This window comes from Muscardinus avellanarius (genome assembly GCF_963383645.1).
Source record: "Muscardinus avellanarius genome assembly, chromosome: 2".
NCBI classification, from domain to species: Eukaryota; Metazoa; Chordata; class Mammalia; order Rodentia; family Gliridae; genus Muscardinus; species Muscardinus avellanarius.
The window spans coordinates 9,700,185-9,718,145 of NC_137787.1; the positions used below are offsets into that span (position 1 = coordinate 9,700,185).

Below are 17,961 nucleotides of genomic sequence, written 5' to 3' on the forward strand. Positions count from 1 at the left end.
TTTTATTTTTTATTTATTTATTTTTTTTTTGGTGGTACTGGGGTTCCTGGAAACCCTCTACCTCTGGGCTACACTCCCAGACCTATTTTATATTTTTATTTGGAAACAGGGTCTCTTAAGCCAGCGCGGCTGGCTTCGAACCAGTGAGATCTTCCTGTTTCAGCCTCCCAAGTGCAGGCTACCATGCCCAGCCCTACTTTATTTTTATTTTGAAACAAAGTCATGCTCGATTCTTGAGGCTGTCCTCAAAAGTGCATCTTCCTGTCTCAGCCTCCCAAGTACTGGGATTAAAAGCATGCACCACCAAGCCTAGCTTGTTTTATTTTGAAACCGGCCTCCCTAGGTTGCTGAAGAGTCTCCCTAAATGGCTAAGGCTCGTCTTGAACTTAAGATCCTCCCCTCTCAGCCTCTCAAGTAGTAGGACTGCAGCTTTATGCAACAATGCCTGGTTTAGATATTCCTTTTGTATCACAGATATATAAGTTTGCAGCACTGGGGGTTGAGCCCAGGGGCATTCTACTGTCGAGCTATACCCCTAGCCTTATTTTATTTTTTTGCAATACTGGAGATTGGACACAGGGGCATTCCACCTCTGAGCTATAACCCTAACCCTATTTTTTTTTTTTTTTTTTTTTTTTTTGCGGGTCTGGGGATGGAACCCAGGGGCATTTATTTGACCTCTGAGCTACACCTCCTGCTCTATTTTTTATTCTTTATTTTGAAACTGGCTCTCACTGAGTTGCAGAGGTCCTCACTAAGTAGCTGAGGCTGTCCGCGAACCGCGATCCTCGGGTCTCAGCCTCCCAAATGCTGAGATTACAAGCGTGCGCCACCATGCCTGGCTTCTAACCCTATTTTTTAATTTTTAAACAGGGTCTCACTAAGCTGCAGAGGTCCTCACTAAGTAGCTGAGGCCGGTTGTGAACTCTTGATCCACCTGTCTCAGCCTCTCAAGTATTGGGATTACAAGCGTGGGCCACCACACCTGGCCCCATCTCTATTTTTTTTTTTTTTTTTTTGCAGTACCAGGGATGGAAACCAGGGGCATTCTACCTCCAAGTTACACCCCAGCCCTATTTTTTATTCTTTATTTTGAAACAGTCTCACTAAGTTTTGGAGGGCCTAAGTAGCTAAGGCTGATGGTGAACCTGTGATCCTCCAGTCTCAGCCTCCTAAGTATTAGAATTACAAATATGCACCACACCTGGCTTCATTTTTATTTTGAAACAGGGTCTCACTAACTTGCAGAGGGCTTCACTAATGCTCCTAATCAAGTTTTAATTCTCTTTTTTTTTGGTGTGAAGGGGTTACTGGGGATTGAACTCAGGGTCTTGTACATGTTAGGAAAATGATCTCCCAATGTGCTAAGATCTCCACTCCCCTCTCTACCCTTTTATAGTACTGGTGGATTAAACCATAAGTGTTCCACCTCTGAGTTACTCTCCCAACCTTCAACCTGTGATCCTTTTATCTCAACTTCCCAAATTTTGGGATTATAAGCCTCTACCACCACGCCTGATTTCTCTCTCTCTCTCTCTTTTTTTTGTGGTACTGGGGGTGGAACCCAGAGGCTTTCTACCTCCAGGCTATACTCTCAAACCTATTTTATACTTTATTTGGAAACAGGGTCTCACTAAGTTGCTGAGAGCCTCACTAAGTAGCTGAGGCTGGCTTTGAACCTGTGCGATCCTCCTGTCTCAGCCTCCCAAGTGCGGGGATTACAAGCGTGCGCCACCACGCCCGGCTCTCTTTTGTTTTGAAACTGGGTCTTGCTAGGTTGTGGAAAATCTTGTTTGAACCTGTGATCCTCCTGTCTCAGCCTCCAAATGTGGGGATTATAGACGTGTGCCACCATGGCTGGATGCGTGTGTGTGTGTGTGTGTGTGTGTGTGTGTGTGTGTGTGTTACTGGGTATTGAATGAGGGCTCTTCACATGCTAAGGCATGTTCTCTACCACTGAACCATATCCTCAGTCCCTAAAGAATTTATGAAGCTGAGTGTGGGAGGCTGAGACCTGAGGATCACGGTTCCCACACAGCCTGAGCTACTTAACGAGGCCCTCTGCAACTTAGTGAGACGTTTAAAAAATGAAGAATAAACTAGGTGTGGTGACTCACACTTGTAATCCCCATGCCTGGGAGGCTGAGACAGTAGGATCGCGCAGGTTCGAAGCCAGCCTCAGCTACTTAGTGAGGCTCTCAGCAACTTAGTGAGACCCTGTTTCCAAATAAAATATAAAATAGGTCTGGGAGTATAGCCTGGAGGTAGAAAGCCGCTGGGTTCCACCCCCAGGACCACACACACACACAAGGAGAAAATAATATAGGACATGGGATATAGCTTGGAGGTAGAATGCCCCTGGGTTCCATCCCCATACCCGCAAAAAACAAACAAAAAAAAAAAGAATTTATTTTGATAAGATATGTCACTATATGCTGAGGCTGGCTACACACTTTCCATCCTTCTGTCTAGGCGTCCTGCGCAGCCGGGTACAGGCGTGTGCGTGGAGTGGCTCCCGGGCTCATACTTCCTGATTTTCTTTTCTTTTTTCTTTTGCAGTACTAGGGATGAAACCCAGGGGAATTCTACCTCCGAGCTACACCCCAGCCCTATTTTACATTTTTTATTTTAAAACAGGGCCTCACTGAGTTGCGAAGGGCCTGGCTAGGTAGCCGAGGATGTCTGCAAATGGTGATCCTCTGGTGTCAGCCTCCAAGTGCCGGGATTAGAGCGAGCGCCACCACACCCGGCTTTATTTGCTTCTTGACCTGTGCCAGGGCTGCAGCTCTGTGGCCCAGGTGCCCGGCTTTCCACGCACAACAGCACATTGCTTCTCACCTCACCTCACCAGAATAAGCTCTGTGTTCACACCTTTTGGTTTTTCTTGCTCCTCTGCCAGGAGAACCTTCCCCACCTCTGCCTCCAGGCTCCTCCTGTCCTCGGGAAGTCAGCTGAGCATCACAGGCTCTCAGCAGCCTTCCCGCCAATGTTCTCACCAGCCCTGGCTCGGTCCTCCACTGGACAAGTCACTTTGCCCTAGGCCCCCTCTTCCTGCTATACTGCAAGGTTGTTTTTTTTTGGGGGGGTGGTGGTGGCGGTGGTCCTGGGGATTGAACCCAGGGGCATTCTACTTCTGAGTTATACCCCTACCCCTATTTGACTTTAATTTTGAAACAAGGTCTCGAAAAAGTTGCTGAGCTGGCCTGGAATGTGTGATCCTCGTCTCAGCCTCCCAAGTACTGGGATTACTATTGTGCACCAACACGCCTAAATCAGACTGAAAGATTCTTGGGGGAAGGGGCTTCACCTTTGTAGTGCTCACAGGTGCAGGTCTTGGGTATGCAGCAAGCACTGAAGGAAGTGCTCTGTCTTGCTATTTGTATAGTCTTGATTTGTCAGGGGACAATTTCATATCGTCATTTTATTTTGCCTATTTATTTATTTATTTATTTATTTATTTATTTATTTATTTATTTATTTTGGTGGTACTGGGGGTAGAACACAGAGGCTTTCTACCTTATTTCAAAATAAAGAAAAGCCGGGCATGGTGGCGCACATTTGTAATCCCTGCGCTTGGGAGGCAGAGAAGGATAGCGCAGGTTCGAAGCCAGCCACGCTGGCTTAAGAGACCCTGTTTCCAAATAAAAATATAAAAATAGGTCTGGGAGTGTAGCCCGGAGGTAGAAGGGTTTCCAGGAACCCCAGTACCACAAAAAAAAAAAAAAAAAAAAAAGAATAAAAAATAGGGCAGGGGATGTAGCTCGGAGGTCAAATTCCCCTGGGTTCTATCCCTAGACTGGTAAAGAATAAAAAATAAAAAAATAAAAAATAAAAAATAAAGAAGTAAGCCAGGCGTGGTGGTGCACACTTGTAATCTCAGCATTTGGGAGGCTGAAACCTGATGATCGCAGTTCGCTGACAGCCTCAGCTACTTAGTGAGGCCTTCCACAACTTAGTGAGACCCTGTTTCAAAATAAAGAATAAAAAATGTACCAGTATTGGGAATGGCCTAAAGATTTGAGAAAGCTATGATTATTAATATGCTCCAAAAATTGGGTGAGGGGCAAATCTGTGAAAGGACTTGGTTTCTGCCTAGAAGCAGGCAATTATTCCAATGTAAATTAACCTAGCTAAAGGTAATTAGCAAGTCTACAGGAGAGGGGAACTAGGACTTCCTCATCCTTTGTTCTAAAGACAGGTTTACATCATAATTGGATAATCTAGCTAGGATGGGAGGAGCTGTCGACCTTCCTGAAAGGAAACACCTTGCCACACCTCGCTGGGGGAGGAACCTTACAGGGACTTTTACTACTCAGAATTACATAAACAAGATGGAGGTCATGAGTATAAAAAGTCTGGTTTACGGTTGTATCTTTGGTGGGGCATTCATTTGAACCACCCCCCCTGCCATTCTGGCATGGGGCTGTAACTATCTTCTATATTTCTATCTTTTTAATAAACTTTAAATTTTCAGCAAGAATCCGGGCTAAAGTGTATTTACCCTTAGGTAAGGACAAGAACCCGTGCGTTTCCTCTTTTTTTTGTTTTTTTTTTTTGTTTCTTTGGGGAGTTTTCGGGAAATTATTCCCAGGTGTCTAACAAAGATCCCTGGGGACAGTTTCCCAAAGACAAAACAAAAAAGGCCGGGCATGGTGGCGCACACTTGTAATCCCTGCGCTTGGAAGGGGGAGACAGGAGGATTATGCAGGTTCGAAGCCAACCATGCTGGCTTAAAAGACCCTGTTTCCAAATAAAAATATGAAATAGTTCTGGGAGTGTATCCTGGAGGTACAAGGGTTTCCAGGAACCTCAGTACCACCACCAAAAAAAAAAAAAATAGGGCAGGGGGGGCTCAGAGATCAAATGCCCCTGGGTTCCACCCCCAGGCCCACAAAAAATAAAAATAAAAAAAATAAAAAAATAAAAACAGGGTTGGGGATGTAGCTCAGAGGCAGAATGTCCCTGGGTTCAATTCCTAAACACACACACATGCGCACATACAAAAAATTAAAAAATAAAACAAAGAGAAGCTGGGTGTAGTGGTATATTCCTTTAGGTCCAGTATTTGGGATGCTGAGACAGGGGGAATCATAGGTTGGTAGTCAGCCTCAGGAACTTATGGAAGCCTTCAGCAGCTTAGCAAAATTCTGTTTCAAAATAAAAAACAAAAACCAGGCATGGTGGTGCTTGTAATCCCAGCATTTGCGAAGCTAAGACAGGAGGATCCTGGTTTGAGGACAGCTTCAGCTACTTGGTGAGGCCCTTTGCAAATCAACAAGACCCTGTTTCAAAATAAAGAATAAACAGCCCGGCGTGGTGGTGCATGGTTGTAATCCCAGCACTTGGGAGGAAGAGACAAGAGGATCGCACAGGTTCGAAGCCAGCCTCAGCTACTTAGTGAGGCTCTCAGCAACTTAGTTGAGACCCTGTTTCCAAATAAAGTATAAAATAGGTCCGGGAATGTAGCCCAGAGGTAGAAAAGCCCCTGGGTTCCACCCCCAGTACCACACAAGCCCTGCCTTGGAAGAAGTAGCCAGGGGTTGAATTGCTAATTCTTTTTGTTGTTGTTCCAGGGATGAAGCCAAGGGCATTCTACCTAAACTACACCTCCAGCCCTTTATTTTGAAATAGGGTCTCAGCCGGGTGTGGTGGCAAACGCTTGTAATCCCCACTCTTGGGAGGCGGAGACAGGACGATCATGATCACGCAGGCAGGTTCCAAGCCAGCCTCCCTAGTTTAAGAGACCCTGTTTCCAAATATAAAATAGGCTGGGAGTGTAGCCCGGAGGTAGAAGAGTTTCCAGGAACCCCAGTACCACCAAAAAAAAAAAAAAAAAAAAAAGGGGGGCCTCACTAAGTTGTCCACAACGGCCTTCAGCCTTCCATCCTCCAGGCCCAGCCTCTCAAATACCAAAGGATTCCAGGCATGCACCACCACACCCGGCTCATTTGTTGATTTTGTGGCTGAAGAAATGGTGTGTGAGGCAGGAGAAAATGTTCACTAGGTCACATCACTAGCTCTGCTACTAACAGTCCTTTTCTTAAAAAAAAAAAAAAAAAAAAAAGAGCTCCAGTGCACCTTTTTATATCCAACAGGAATTTCATGTGAAAGAGACTTTTGGAGATGAGACCTCAGTGATCTGTAGACTAGTAACTTATGTGCTGATGAGGCGACTGGGGCCAGACGGGAAGCGCTTTGCCCCAGGTCAAGGCCTGCGACTCACCAGGGATGAGGCCGACTCACCAGGGCCGAGGTGACTCAGTGCTCCCCAGTAAGTGCTCTACTGCCGCACTGACTATGAAGCAAGTCCGAGTCCACGGCGGGTGAGACCAGAGGGCTGCCCCACCGAGCAGGTTCTCCCTGGGCCTGCCCATTTACCTCGGCTCGGCCGGGCGTGTACATCTGAAATGGGGAGTCAGGAGCCACTCGAGGCTGGGCTGTCACAGCAAAGCGCCAGTACTGTTTTGTGAGTGCAGTCGCCTCGGTCTCTCCTCCCCAAGGGCCATATGTCACTTCAAAGATTACCGAGTTTCGGATGTGAAGTGATGTCACAACGCTAATTAGGCACATCCTGCAGTGCCACGGGGCTGGGAGCCGGTCGTGTCAGACACGAGGCGAGGAGAATAATGCGGTTTACTATTATAAGCACCTGGCCCAACCTGTAGGGCGGGGACGGCACGTTTACTGCCCTTGCTGCGGGCAGGCCGGGCAGGCCACCGTGAGGGTGGCAGTGGGGGTGGAGGGAGCAGGAGACGGACATGGGGCACAGGCCGAGGAGGCCGCCTGGGAAGGGGAGATGGGTGGCGCCGGACCCACCTCCCTCGGCTGGGCAAGGGCAGGGCCCGCGGGGGGCCAGAGGCCGTGTTTCCCTCTCCTGTCTGTCTACATACGTGACCCTCAGGGCCCTGGAGAGGAACAGGGGTGGCGGCGGCTGGGATTCCTGGGTCCCTTAGGAAGATGTTGCCTGCTGGTCAGCCGGTGACCGTACCCAGAGAGCTCTCAGTATGCGCAGGCTGGTGTTTACTTACTAACACTTCAGCTGCTTGAGAAATTCTGTTCTTTACACTTTATCCAGTGGACCACCTTTGCCTTTTACTCTGCACGTGTCTTATATTTCCCTGGGACTATCTCAGACTCAACAGGCAAGAATGAGCACTCCTTCCGTTTTGTTTTATTCCCCGGTACTGGAATTGAACCCAGGGGCATTCTACCTCTGAGCTACTCCCCAGCTCTATTTAGCTATTGATATTTTTACTTTTGAAACATGCTCTCACGAGATTGATGACAGTCTTGCTACTTGCTGAGGTTGTCCTCAAACCTGCAATCCTGCCGTCTGTCTCCCAAGTGGTGGGATTACGGGCGTGCGCCACCACAACTGGCACATTTGGTTTTATAAAAGTAATCACACACACACACACACACACACACACGTGTGCGCGCTCAGCATCTATTTTATTTTTTTGCAGTGCTGGGGATGGAACCCAGGGGGGATTCTACCTCCAAGTTACACCCCCAGCCCTATTTTTAAAATTGTATATATATAAAAAATATATTATATATATATATATATAAAATTTTTTTGTGGTACTGGGGATGGAACCGAGGGGCCATCTACCTCCGAGCTACACTCCCAGACCTATTTTATATTTTAATTTGGAAACAGGGTCTCTTAAAGCCAGCTGAGGCTGGCTTTGAACCCGCTCGATCCTCCTGTCTCAGCCTCCCAAGCGCAGGGATTACAGGCGTGCGCCACCACGCCCGGCTTATTTTATATTTTGAAACAGGGTCTCACTAAGTTGCAAAGGGCCTCGCTGCTGAGGCTGTTCATGAACTGCAACCCGCCCGTCTCAGCCTCCTGAATGCTGGGATTACCAGCATGTGCCACCATGCCCGGCTTATTTGACTTTTTTTGAAATGGAGTCTCATTAAGTTTCTGAGGGGCTTGCTAAATGGCTGAGGCTGGCCTCAAACCTGTCATCCTCCTGTCTCGGCCTCCCAAGCACTGAGATTACAGGTGTATGCCACCACACCTGGCTTTATTCAAGAAGGGCAAAAGTAAAAAGTCAGGAGCTTCTAGACCCCAAACTGACTTAAAGTTAACAAGTGGGGCCGGGTGTGGTGGTGCACACTTGTAATCCCAGTACTTGGAAGGCTGAGACGGGAGGACTGTAGGGTCTCAAAGCCAGCCAGCCTCAGCTGCTTAGTGAGACCCTGTTTCCAAATAAAATAGAAAATAGGTCTGGAGTGTAGCCCAGAGGTAGAAGGCCCCTGGGTTCCATACCTAGTAACACAAACACACTTACACACACATACAAGTTAACAAGTAACCATTAACCTACCTGCCCCTGCTCTAGATTTCCAAAGATTAGAATTATGCCCCCCTGACAACCTGGGGTAGTTTTGGGACCCGAGGTGTCGCTCCTCAACCTTTGACCGTGGGAGGCAGCTTAGAGAGAGGCGGGGCAGGCCGCAGAGCAAAGCGGACTCCTCCTGCTTCAGTGGCCCAAGTCCTGGGATTTTTGTTTTTGTTTTTTTTGGAGGTACTGGGAATGGAACCCAGAGGCCTTCTACCTCCAGGCTACACTCCCAGACAGATTTTTATATTTTATGTGGAAACAGGGTGTCTTAAGCCAGAGAGGCTGGCTTCGAACCCGCGCGATCCTCCTGTCTCCGCCTCCCAAGCGCGGGGATGACAAGCGTGCGCCACCACGCCCGGCTTAAGTCCTGGGTTATGGACAGGGCCACCAAGCCTGCTGGATAGTACTTTCACTTTATTTACTTACTGATTTATTTATTTTTTTGGTACTGGGGGTGGAATCCAGGGGCAGTCTACCTTTGAGCTACACCCCCAGCCCTTTGTTTTTATTATCTGTTTTTTTGCAGTATTGGGGATGGACCCCTCCGAGCCACGCCCCCAGCCCTATTTTATTTTATTTTTAAACAGGGTCTTACTGAGTTGCAAGGGGCCTCACTAAGTAGTAGCTGAGGCTGTCCACGAACCGCGATCCTCCTGTCTCAGCCTCCCAAGCGCTAGGTTTAAAAGCATGTGCCACCACGACTGGCTCGTTTGAAATCTCTATCACTGTTCTCTGATTATAAAATGAATGCTCCTGGTGGAAATATTCAGACCTTTCAGAAATACGAACGCAGCGATGGCAGTCCATGACTCTCGCCCCACGAGTGGTTGCTACAATTTTCCCCTCTAATATTTATTTGAAACACCTTCATTTTTTTCTTAAATTGGAATACACTACATCTAACCTAGCAACTTGCTTTTCTTGCTAAAGATTTTATTTGGTCTACTAAATAAACAAAAATCTACCATGTTATTTTAAAAAAGTTGCATAGTATTCTACGGTAGGAATGAATCATAGCTTTAACCACATTTCTACTATTGGGAAGATGTTTTTACAATTATTTTACTTTGGTGAGCATTACTGTTCACATGTCCGTGTATGCACGGACAGAAAATCCTACAAACTGATTTGATAGCTCTTTTTTTTTTTTTTTTTTTTTTGCAGGTCTGGGGATGGAATCCAGGGGCATTCGACCTCCAAACTACATCCTCTGCCCTAATTATTATTATTATTATTATTATTATTGTTATTATTATTATTATTTGGTGGTACTGGGGGTGGAACCCAGAGGCTCTCTACTTCCGGGCTATACTCCCAGACCCATTTTATATTTTATTTGGAAACAGGGTCTCACTAAGTAGCTGAGAGCCTCACTAAGTAGCTGAGGCTGGCTTTGTACCTGCGTGATCCTCCTGTCTCAGCCTCCCAAGTGCGGGGATCACAAGCGTGCGCCACCACACCTGGCATTTTATTCTTTATTTTGAAACCGGGTCTCACTGAGTTGCAGAGGGCCTCACTAAGTAGCTGAGGCTGTCCGCAAACCATGATCCTCCGGTTTCAGCCTCCCAAATGCTGGGATTACAAGCATGTGCCACCATGCCTGGCTTGCTTTAACATTTTTATTTGACTATTTATTTATTTATTTTTTGGTGGTACCGGGGTGGAACCCAGAGGCTTTCTACCTCCGGGCTATACTCCCAGACCTATTTTATATTTTATTTGGAAACAGAGTCTCACTAAGTTGCTGAGAGCCTCACTAAGTAGCTGAGGCTGGCCTCAAACCTGTGCGATCCTCCTGTCTCAGCCTCCCAAGCGCGGGAATTACAAACGTGCGTCACCACGCCCAGCTTAGACTATTTATTTATTTATTGAGGTTCTGAGAATTGAACCCAGGGCCATTCTACCACTGGGCTAAAACTCCAGCCCTATTTATTTATTTTTTGGTACTGGGGATGGAACCCAGGGGCGTTTTACCTCCAAGCTACACACCCAGCCTTATTTTTTATTCTTTATTTTGAAACAGGGTCTCACTGAGTTGCAAAGGGCTTCACTAAGTAGCTGAGGCTGTCTGCAAACCGCGATCCTCCAGTCTCAGCCTCCCCAGTGCTGGGATTACAAGCGTGTGCCACCATGCCTGGTTTGTTTATTTATTTATGTATTTATGTATTTATTTATTTATTTATTTATTTATCAGTACTAAAGATGGAACCCAGGGGCATTCTACCTCTGAGCTACACCACTAGCCCTATTTTTTTATTCATTATTTTGAAACAGGGCCTAAGTAGCTGAGGCTGTATGGGAACCATAATCCTCCTGTCTCAGCCTCCCAAATGCTGGGATTACAAGCGTGCACCACTGCGCCTGGTTTATTTTTTATTTTCAAACAGGGTCTTGCTAAGTTGCCGAGGCTGGCCTCAAATCTGCACTCCTCCTGTTTCGGTCTCCCAAGTGCTGGGTTATAGACCTGGACCACGGAGCCTTGCTGGACTGCTGGGTTTGTCTTTTAAATTTCCCCCTTCAGAGCTGGTCTCCAGTTTGAAATCGCATGAACAGTCGTTTGTTTTTGGTCTCTCCAGCGGCCCTCACCAAGTTCATTTGATTTTGTTTTCATCAGAAGTCACGGAGATGGTTTCCTGTCACAGGCTGGCATGTAACCTTGGGTGTTTCCAGTCAGCACTTCAAAAATATTTGCATGTTTTGGGGGCGGGAGGTTAGCTTTTGGATTGTTTTTCTTTCAAAATGACAATAACTTCAGATATAATTTGTTTGTTTGTTTGTTTTTTTTGCAATACTGGGGATGGAACCCAGGGGCATTCTACCACTGGGCTAAAACTCCAGCCCTATTTAATTAATTAATTAATATTTTGGTACTGGGGATGGAACCCAGGGGCGTTTTACCTCCCAGCTACACACCCAGCCTTATTTTTTATTCTTTATTTTGAAGCAGGGTCTTACTGAGTTGAGGAGGGCCTCACTAGGTAGCTGAGGCTGTCCACCAACCGCGATCCTCCGGTCTCAGCCTCCCCAATGCTGGGATTACAACGGTGTGCCACCATGCCAGCTTGATTTGGGGGTTTTGAGTAGGACTTAATAAAAGAAATGAAACAAGACTAAATTTTTCTTTTTTTGTGTGATACTAGAAATTTAAGCCAGGAGCATTTTCTGAGCTACACCTCCAGCCTTTATTATAATTATTCTTTCTTTCTTCCTTTTTTTTTTGGTACTGAGGGTGGAACTCAGGGGCTTTCTACCTCTGGGCTATACTCTTAGACCTTTTTTATACTTTATTTGGAAACGGTCTCACTAAGTTGCTGAGAGCCTCACTAAGTAGCTGAGGCTGGCTTTGAACCTGTGCGATCCTCCTGTCTCAGCCTCCCCAGCACGGGGATTACAAGCGTGCGCTACCACGCCTGGATGGTTATTATTTCTTGAGACAGGGTCTCACTAGGTTGACGAGAGTCTCACCACTTGCTGAGGCTGTCCTTGTGCCTGTGGTCCTCCTGTCAGCCTCTCCAGTGCTGTGATTCTAGGCGCATGCCCACGCGGGGCCTGACTAGACTGACTTCCTGCCCAGTTCTCCCTTCTTCCACCCGCCGTGGCGCGCTGTATGTTGGTGTTTGTGGGCCACCACCTGGGTTACCAGCTGCAGGCGGCCACAGCTGCCAGTTCTTGGTTCCTCAGCATAAGGCTAATGTTTGTAACGCTTTTCTACTTCGTCACGTTAATCAAAGTCATCATCTCTGGCCATCCAAAGCCACACTTCCATTGGGAGAAATAAGACAGAATTTGTTTGGTTTTGGGGGTGCTGGGGGTCAGACCCAGGACCTCCATCAAGATAAGCAAGTGTTCTACCATTGTGCTGTAGCCCCAGCGCCGAAAGGAACAATTTCAAGAACACTGGTATCAGTACTCTCCTGATAACAGCACATTATCAAAAAGTGTTTTTTCTTCCTCTGGACACAGAGATTTTAAAATGTCTTCACTATTTTTTTTTTAATTAAAAAAAAATTTTTTTTTGGGCAGCACTGGGATGGAACCCAGGGGCATTCTACATTCCAGCTGCACTCCCAGCCCTATTTATTTATTTGCATACTGGGTATGCAACCCAGGAGCATTCTACCTCTGAGCTACACACGCGCGCGCACATGAACCCAGGGGCATTCTATGTTCAAGCTACACTCCCAGCCCTATTTATTTATTTATTTATTTATTTAGTGTACTGGGGATGGAATCCAGGGGCATTCCACCTCTGAGCTACACCCCCAGCCCGAATTTTTATTCTTTATTTTGAAACAAGGTCTCACTGAGTTGCCGAGGGCCTCACTAAGTAGCTGAGTGTGATCCTCCTGTCTCAGCCTCCGTAAGGCACCACCCAGCCTAGTTTATTCTTTATTTTTAAATAGGGTCTCACTAAGTAATAAAGGGCCTCACTAAGTAGCTGACTTGGCTGTGAACCTGTGATCCTCCAGTCTCAGCCTCCCAAAAACTGAGATTGCAAGCGTGTGTGACCACGCCTGGCTGTACTATTTATTAACTTGGCAATTGCTCATGAACTTCCTCTGAAGTTAGAAAAACAACACACAAAAGTTAAACCACGCCTGGTGTGATGGTGCGTGCTCGTAATCCTAGTACTTGGGAGGCTGAGACGGGAGGATCGCAAGTTTTCAGCCAGCCTCAGCAACTTAGTGAGACTGTCTACTATTTATTTATTTTTTTATATTTTTTTGCAGGTCTGGGGATGCAACCCAGAGGCATTCGACCACTGAGCTACAGCCCCTGCCCTATTTTTTATCCTTTATTTTGAAACTGGCTCGCAGACAGCCTCACTAAGTAGCTGAGGCTGCCCGCGAACCGCGATCCCCCGGTCTCAGCCTCCCGAATGCTGGGATTACACGCGTGCGCCACCACGCCCGGCACGACCATCTACAATTTAGAAAGACCTTGTTTCCAAGTTAAAAAAAAATAGGTCTGGGGATATGAAGATATAGCTGGAAGATAGAATTAGAATTCTTGGTTCCATCCCCAGTCTCACCAAAAAAAAAAAAAAAAAAAAAAAAAGCTCAATCATTTAGGTGTTTACAGTGTTTATACAAACTGAACACTGTATTCTCTTTCCTAGATCGTACCCTTCACTAGGGAAGGCAATTGATGGGTTCACTCTCATCTCCAGCTTCTAGAACAGCATGTGGCATATAAAAGGTGTTCAGTACGTATCTGCTGAATGAATTAGACATTCCTTGAAGGCAGAAACACTGTATTTGCCTCCCTATAGTAAATGCCAAGTTGCTAATTAAAATTAAGAAGAAGATCTTCATTCAGGAACAGAATATGGGACTTTCTTAGAAGCCATGTGTGAAATATTTCTAGCCTTAATAATCAAGATTCTTTCTGGTTCTAATATACTATGAGTCTACCTGTTTTCAAATAATTAGAATCTATTATTAGCCAGGCATGACATCTGATGCTTGTAATTCCAGTACTTGGAAGGCTGAGACAGGAGGATTACAGGTCCCAGGACAGCCTCAGCAAGTAGTGAGACTTGCATCAACCTCGGGAGAACCTGTTTCCTAGGGCTGGGAGTGGATCTCGGAAGTAGAATGCCCCTGAGCTCAATCCCCAGTGCCAAAAAAAAAAAAAAAAAAAAAAAAAGAAAGAAAAGAAAAGAAAAGAAAAGAAACATACCTGTACACTATTAAGCCAGGTGTGGTGGTGCACGCCTGTAATCCCAATACTTGGGAGGCTGAGACAGGAGGTTTGAAGCCAGCCTCAGCAACCTAGTGAGACTCTGTTTCCAAATAAAAAATAAAATAGGGTTGGGGGTGGGGGTATAGCTTGGAGGTTGAAGGCCCCCGGGTTCCATTTCCAGTTAAGCAATGCACTTAATTTTCTATGCCTTGAAATCATTATTAAAACAATGAGATTTGAGAATTAAATTTAGTGGCCCTGAGCTATATTGTGAAGATGCTTTTTTGCTGGGCACAGTGGCACATACCTCTCTGATTCTGGTATTTGGGAAGCTAAGACTGGCGGATCACAGATTCAAGGACAGCCTCAGCAATTTAGACCCAGTTTTAAAATAAAAAATAAAAATGGCGCGTGTGCGGGGTGGTGGTGGTGTAGCTTGAAGGTAGAATGCACCCAGTTTTAATCCCTAGTACCCCTAACAATAACAAATAATCAAACAGAGGCCAGCGTGGTGGCACATGCCCATAATTCCTATATTTGTGAGTCAGATAGGAGGACTGCCAGTTTGAGGCCAACCTCAGCAAGTAGCTGAGACCTTCTTTCAAAACTAACAAACAAAAATAGGGCTAGGGATTTAGCTTGGAAGTAGAATGCCCCTGGGTTCAATCCCTACTGCAACCAAAAAAAAAAAAAAAAAAAAAAAAAGTACATACACACTGGTATTTGGTCCTGGGGATTGAAGCCAGGGGCATTTTAACCTAAGAGCTACACTCCCAGCCATATTTAATTATTATATTATTATTATTATTATTATTATTATTGATACTGGGGTTGGAACCCAGCAGTATTCTACCTCCAAGCTACCACCCTCAGTCCTATTTTTTTATTCTTTATTTTGAAATAGGGTCTGAGTTGCAAAGGGCCTAAGGAGTTGAGGGTGTCCACAAACCGTGATCCTCTTGTCTCAGTCTCCCACAGGCTGGGATTACAAATATGGGCCACCACACCCGGCTTAGCCCTATTTAATTTAAATAAAAAAATTATTTTTTTTGTGGTTCTGGGGATTGGATCCAGAGACATTCTACCTCAAAGCTACACTTCCAGCTCTATTTTACTTTTATTTTGAAACAGAGTCTGGCTAGGTTGACGAGTCTCAATACTTGCTAAGGCTGTCCTAGAACTTGTGAATTCCTGTCTCAGCCTCCCAAATACCAGGATTACAGGCACATGCCATCATGCCTGGTTTATGTATAATATTTATATTTTGGACGAGGTCAAGGGTGGTATAATATGAATATCTGACCTTAAATTCATATCAAATATAGTTATTTGGCTTTAAAACCAACAATAAGCCGGGCGAGGTGGCACACACTTGTAATCCCTGCGCTTGGGAGGCTGAGACAGGAGGATCGCACAGGTTCGAAGCCAGCCTCAGCTACTTAGTGAGGCTCTCAGCAACTTAGTGAGACCGTTTCCAAATAAAGTATAAAAAAGGTCTAGGAGTATAGCCTGGAGGTAGAAAGCCCCTGGGTTCCACCCTCAGCAATACACAATAAATAAATAAATATACAAATAAATAAATAAAATCAACAATAACAAAAAGAAAACACAAGAAAGAGACTAACAAATGGGATCTATGTGAAGAAAGGAGCCACCTAAATATGGGGTCCATGAATATACAACAGTTTTGGTAAGGCAGCAGGAAAGGGAGAGAAATGTACAAGTAGCAATTTTAGGAAGTCAGTTTTATAAAACAGATTAATTCTAGTCTTTTAGTACTTATTTATGCCAGGCCACCTCTTACTGGATGTTTGGTTTCCTGTAGGGAGACTCGGAAAAATTATCTTGTGGTTAGAAAATAGCATACTCTCAAGACAGCTGACTGAAAAGTATATTTTTCTGGCTTGCTATTTTTTTTACAACAAATTTTACTTTAAAATGAGGGTGAATTAACCAGATTTGAGATGAACAGTCATTGGTAGAATTGTAGTGGATTTATTTGGTGAGCTTGATAAAGAACATGAAGAGGATTTTATAGATAGGCTATTGACAGAAAGAATAGGGACCAAAATAGAGTCCTTGATTTGTTACTAAGAAAAAAAAAATTCAGAATATTGGAGGAGTGTGAGGGAAGCTGTCATAAAGCAGCAACCAGAGGAAGGCCTGTGTTCATGTCAGACTTGAGCACAGAGTCTGAAGAGCAAACAACAGAAGCATTTTGGAAGAAAACTAATCCTAGGAGCCTTCCTAAGAATGATTTACTAAAATAAAAATGCAGATATTCAACTTGTTGAGACAACAGCAGAGAGCGCGTAGCCTGCTTTTGATAGCCAACTCTCGAGGAAAAGAACATGCTTAAAAGAAAAAAAATTTAAAGTTAGAGTAGATGATAACACACAATCAGCCGGGCGTGGTGGCGCACGCTTGTAATCCCAGCATTTGGGAGGCTGAGACCGGTGAGACCCTGTTTCAAAATAAAGAATAAAAAAATTGGGCAGGGGGTATAAGCTCGGAGGTCAGATGCCCCTGGGTTCCATCCCCAGACCCGCAAAAAACCCTAAACAAACAAACAAACAAACACACAATCATGGAGAATTAGAAGATACTACTGTGCTTTTGACCAGTCATCTCACAAAGTAAGAATTGTTAGGATTATAGATCTTAAAGCCAATGGAAAAGCCCATGATCCTTCTAAAAGTGTCCAAGAGGGTACAGTTCGGCATTAAGGAAGTCCTGAAGTAAATGTGTCAAAATTCCTAAAAAAAAGTTTAAAAAACTAAAAATTTAACAGGCTGATAGTAGACACTCGGACTATTTCTAAATACCTGCTCTTAAAAATAAGATATACCATACACTATCAATTCCATTTTAAGAGACATTTTTAAAGATACAAAGGAAATTAATTCATTACTCTTGTCGGAAGGCCCCTGGAAAAGCTGCTGGGATAATTAGTATGCACACACAAATACCGAGTTCTAAATTCCTTTCCCAGGACTATCATCTATTGAGTGAGCAAGGTGCAGGAGTCGCTGGGCGCCAGGCAGGAGCTCGGGCAGGCGTCAGAAACCAGCTCCCCTCCCCGTTCCGTGGGCACAATAAACCATCCCGAGGCCCACCTTCATAACCCAGGGAGTCATAAAAGGAGGCCGATGGTGGCTTCAGTCGGCGATAACCTAATCCTCGGGCTTATTGTGCTGGAGCAGATGTCATTATGGGTGGGGCCGACGCAGAGCGGCTGAAACATTTTTGCTTTGACCACCCGCACCCCCCCGCACGCTTTCCATGGGACCGACGGGGGCTCCGCAAAGGTAAGGGGAGCCCGCAGTCGCCGTCCCGGCTAGACAAAAAGCGCTGCTGGTGTGGCCGTGGTCTGTGTGCCGGCCACCGCGCGGTTACAAAGGGAATCCTCACGACTACATCCTACCCTGGAAAGGGGGCCGTCCCTGTCTGTCCGGCCCTGCCGGTCTCTCCTCGGGACCCTCGGCGGAGCCGGCCTCCCTCCGTCCCCGCCGCGGCCAGGTTCCCGGCGCGCGGAGGGGGCGCGGCGGCGGGGACCCGGGCGGCGGCGGGCGGGGCCCGCACTTGCCTGGGCGCGGGTGACCAGTAACTGGTAGTAGTCTTTGCTCGGCGCCGGGCCTTGGCCTACGGTTTCGAACAGAATCTCCGGCAGCCACGACGCCATCTTGGGACGCCGCCGCCGTCGCCAGGACAACCAGGAAGGGGCGGGGCCTGCGGGGTCAGGGGCCGAGCCCGAGTTGACGCCGAACTCCGCTTCTGAGGTAGCGCGGGGGGCCTCGCTCGGGAGACGGCCCGCTCCGCCGACGCGCCGCGCAGCCCGGCCTGGGGCCCGCGCGCCCGCGCCCCGGGCGGCCGAAGGGGAGCGAGCTCCTGCCCCGCGGAGGGGAGGGTGACCCCGGCG

The 17,961-nt window shown here is 46.4% G+C and overlaps 1 protein-coding gene across 1 annotated transcript in view; it reads right to left on the reverse strand.

Annotated features, from left to right (window-relative positions):
- Positions 1 to 17,724, reverse strand: part of FBXO36 (F-box protein 36) — a gene marked incomplete at both ends in the record, with an annotated part of 53,470 nt that extends 35,746 nt beyond the window's left edge. The window contains one exon of the mRNA XM_080689304.1: positions 17,629 to 17,724. Within this exon, the coding sequence (XP_080545430.1) occupies positions 17,629 to 17,724 (96 nt within the window). The remainder of the gene's footprint in view (positions 1 to 17,628) is intronic.
- Positions 17,725 to 17,961: the final 237 nt, after the last annotated feature.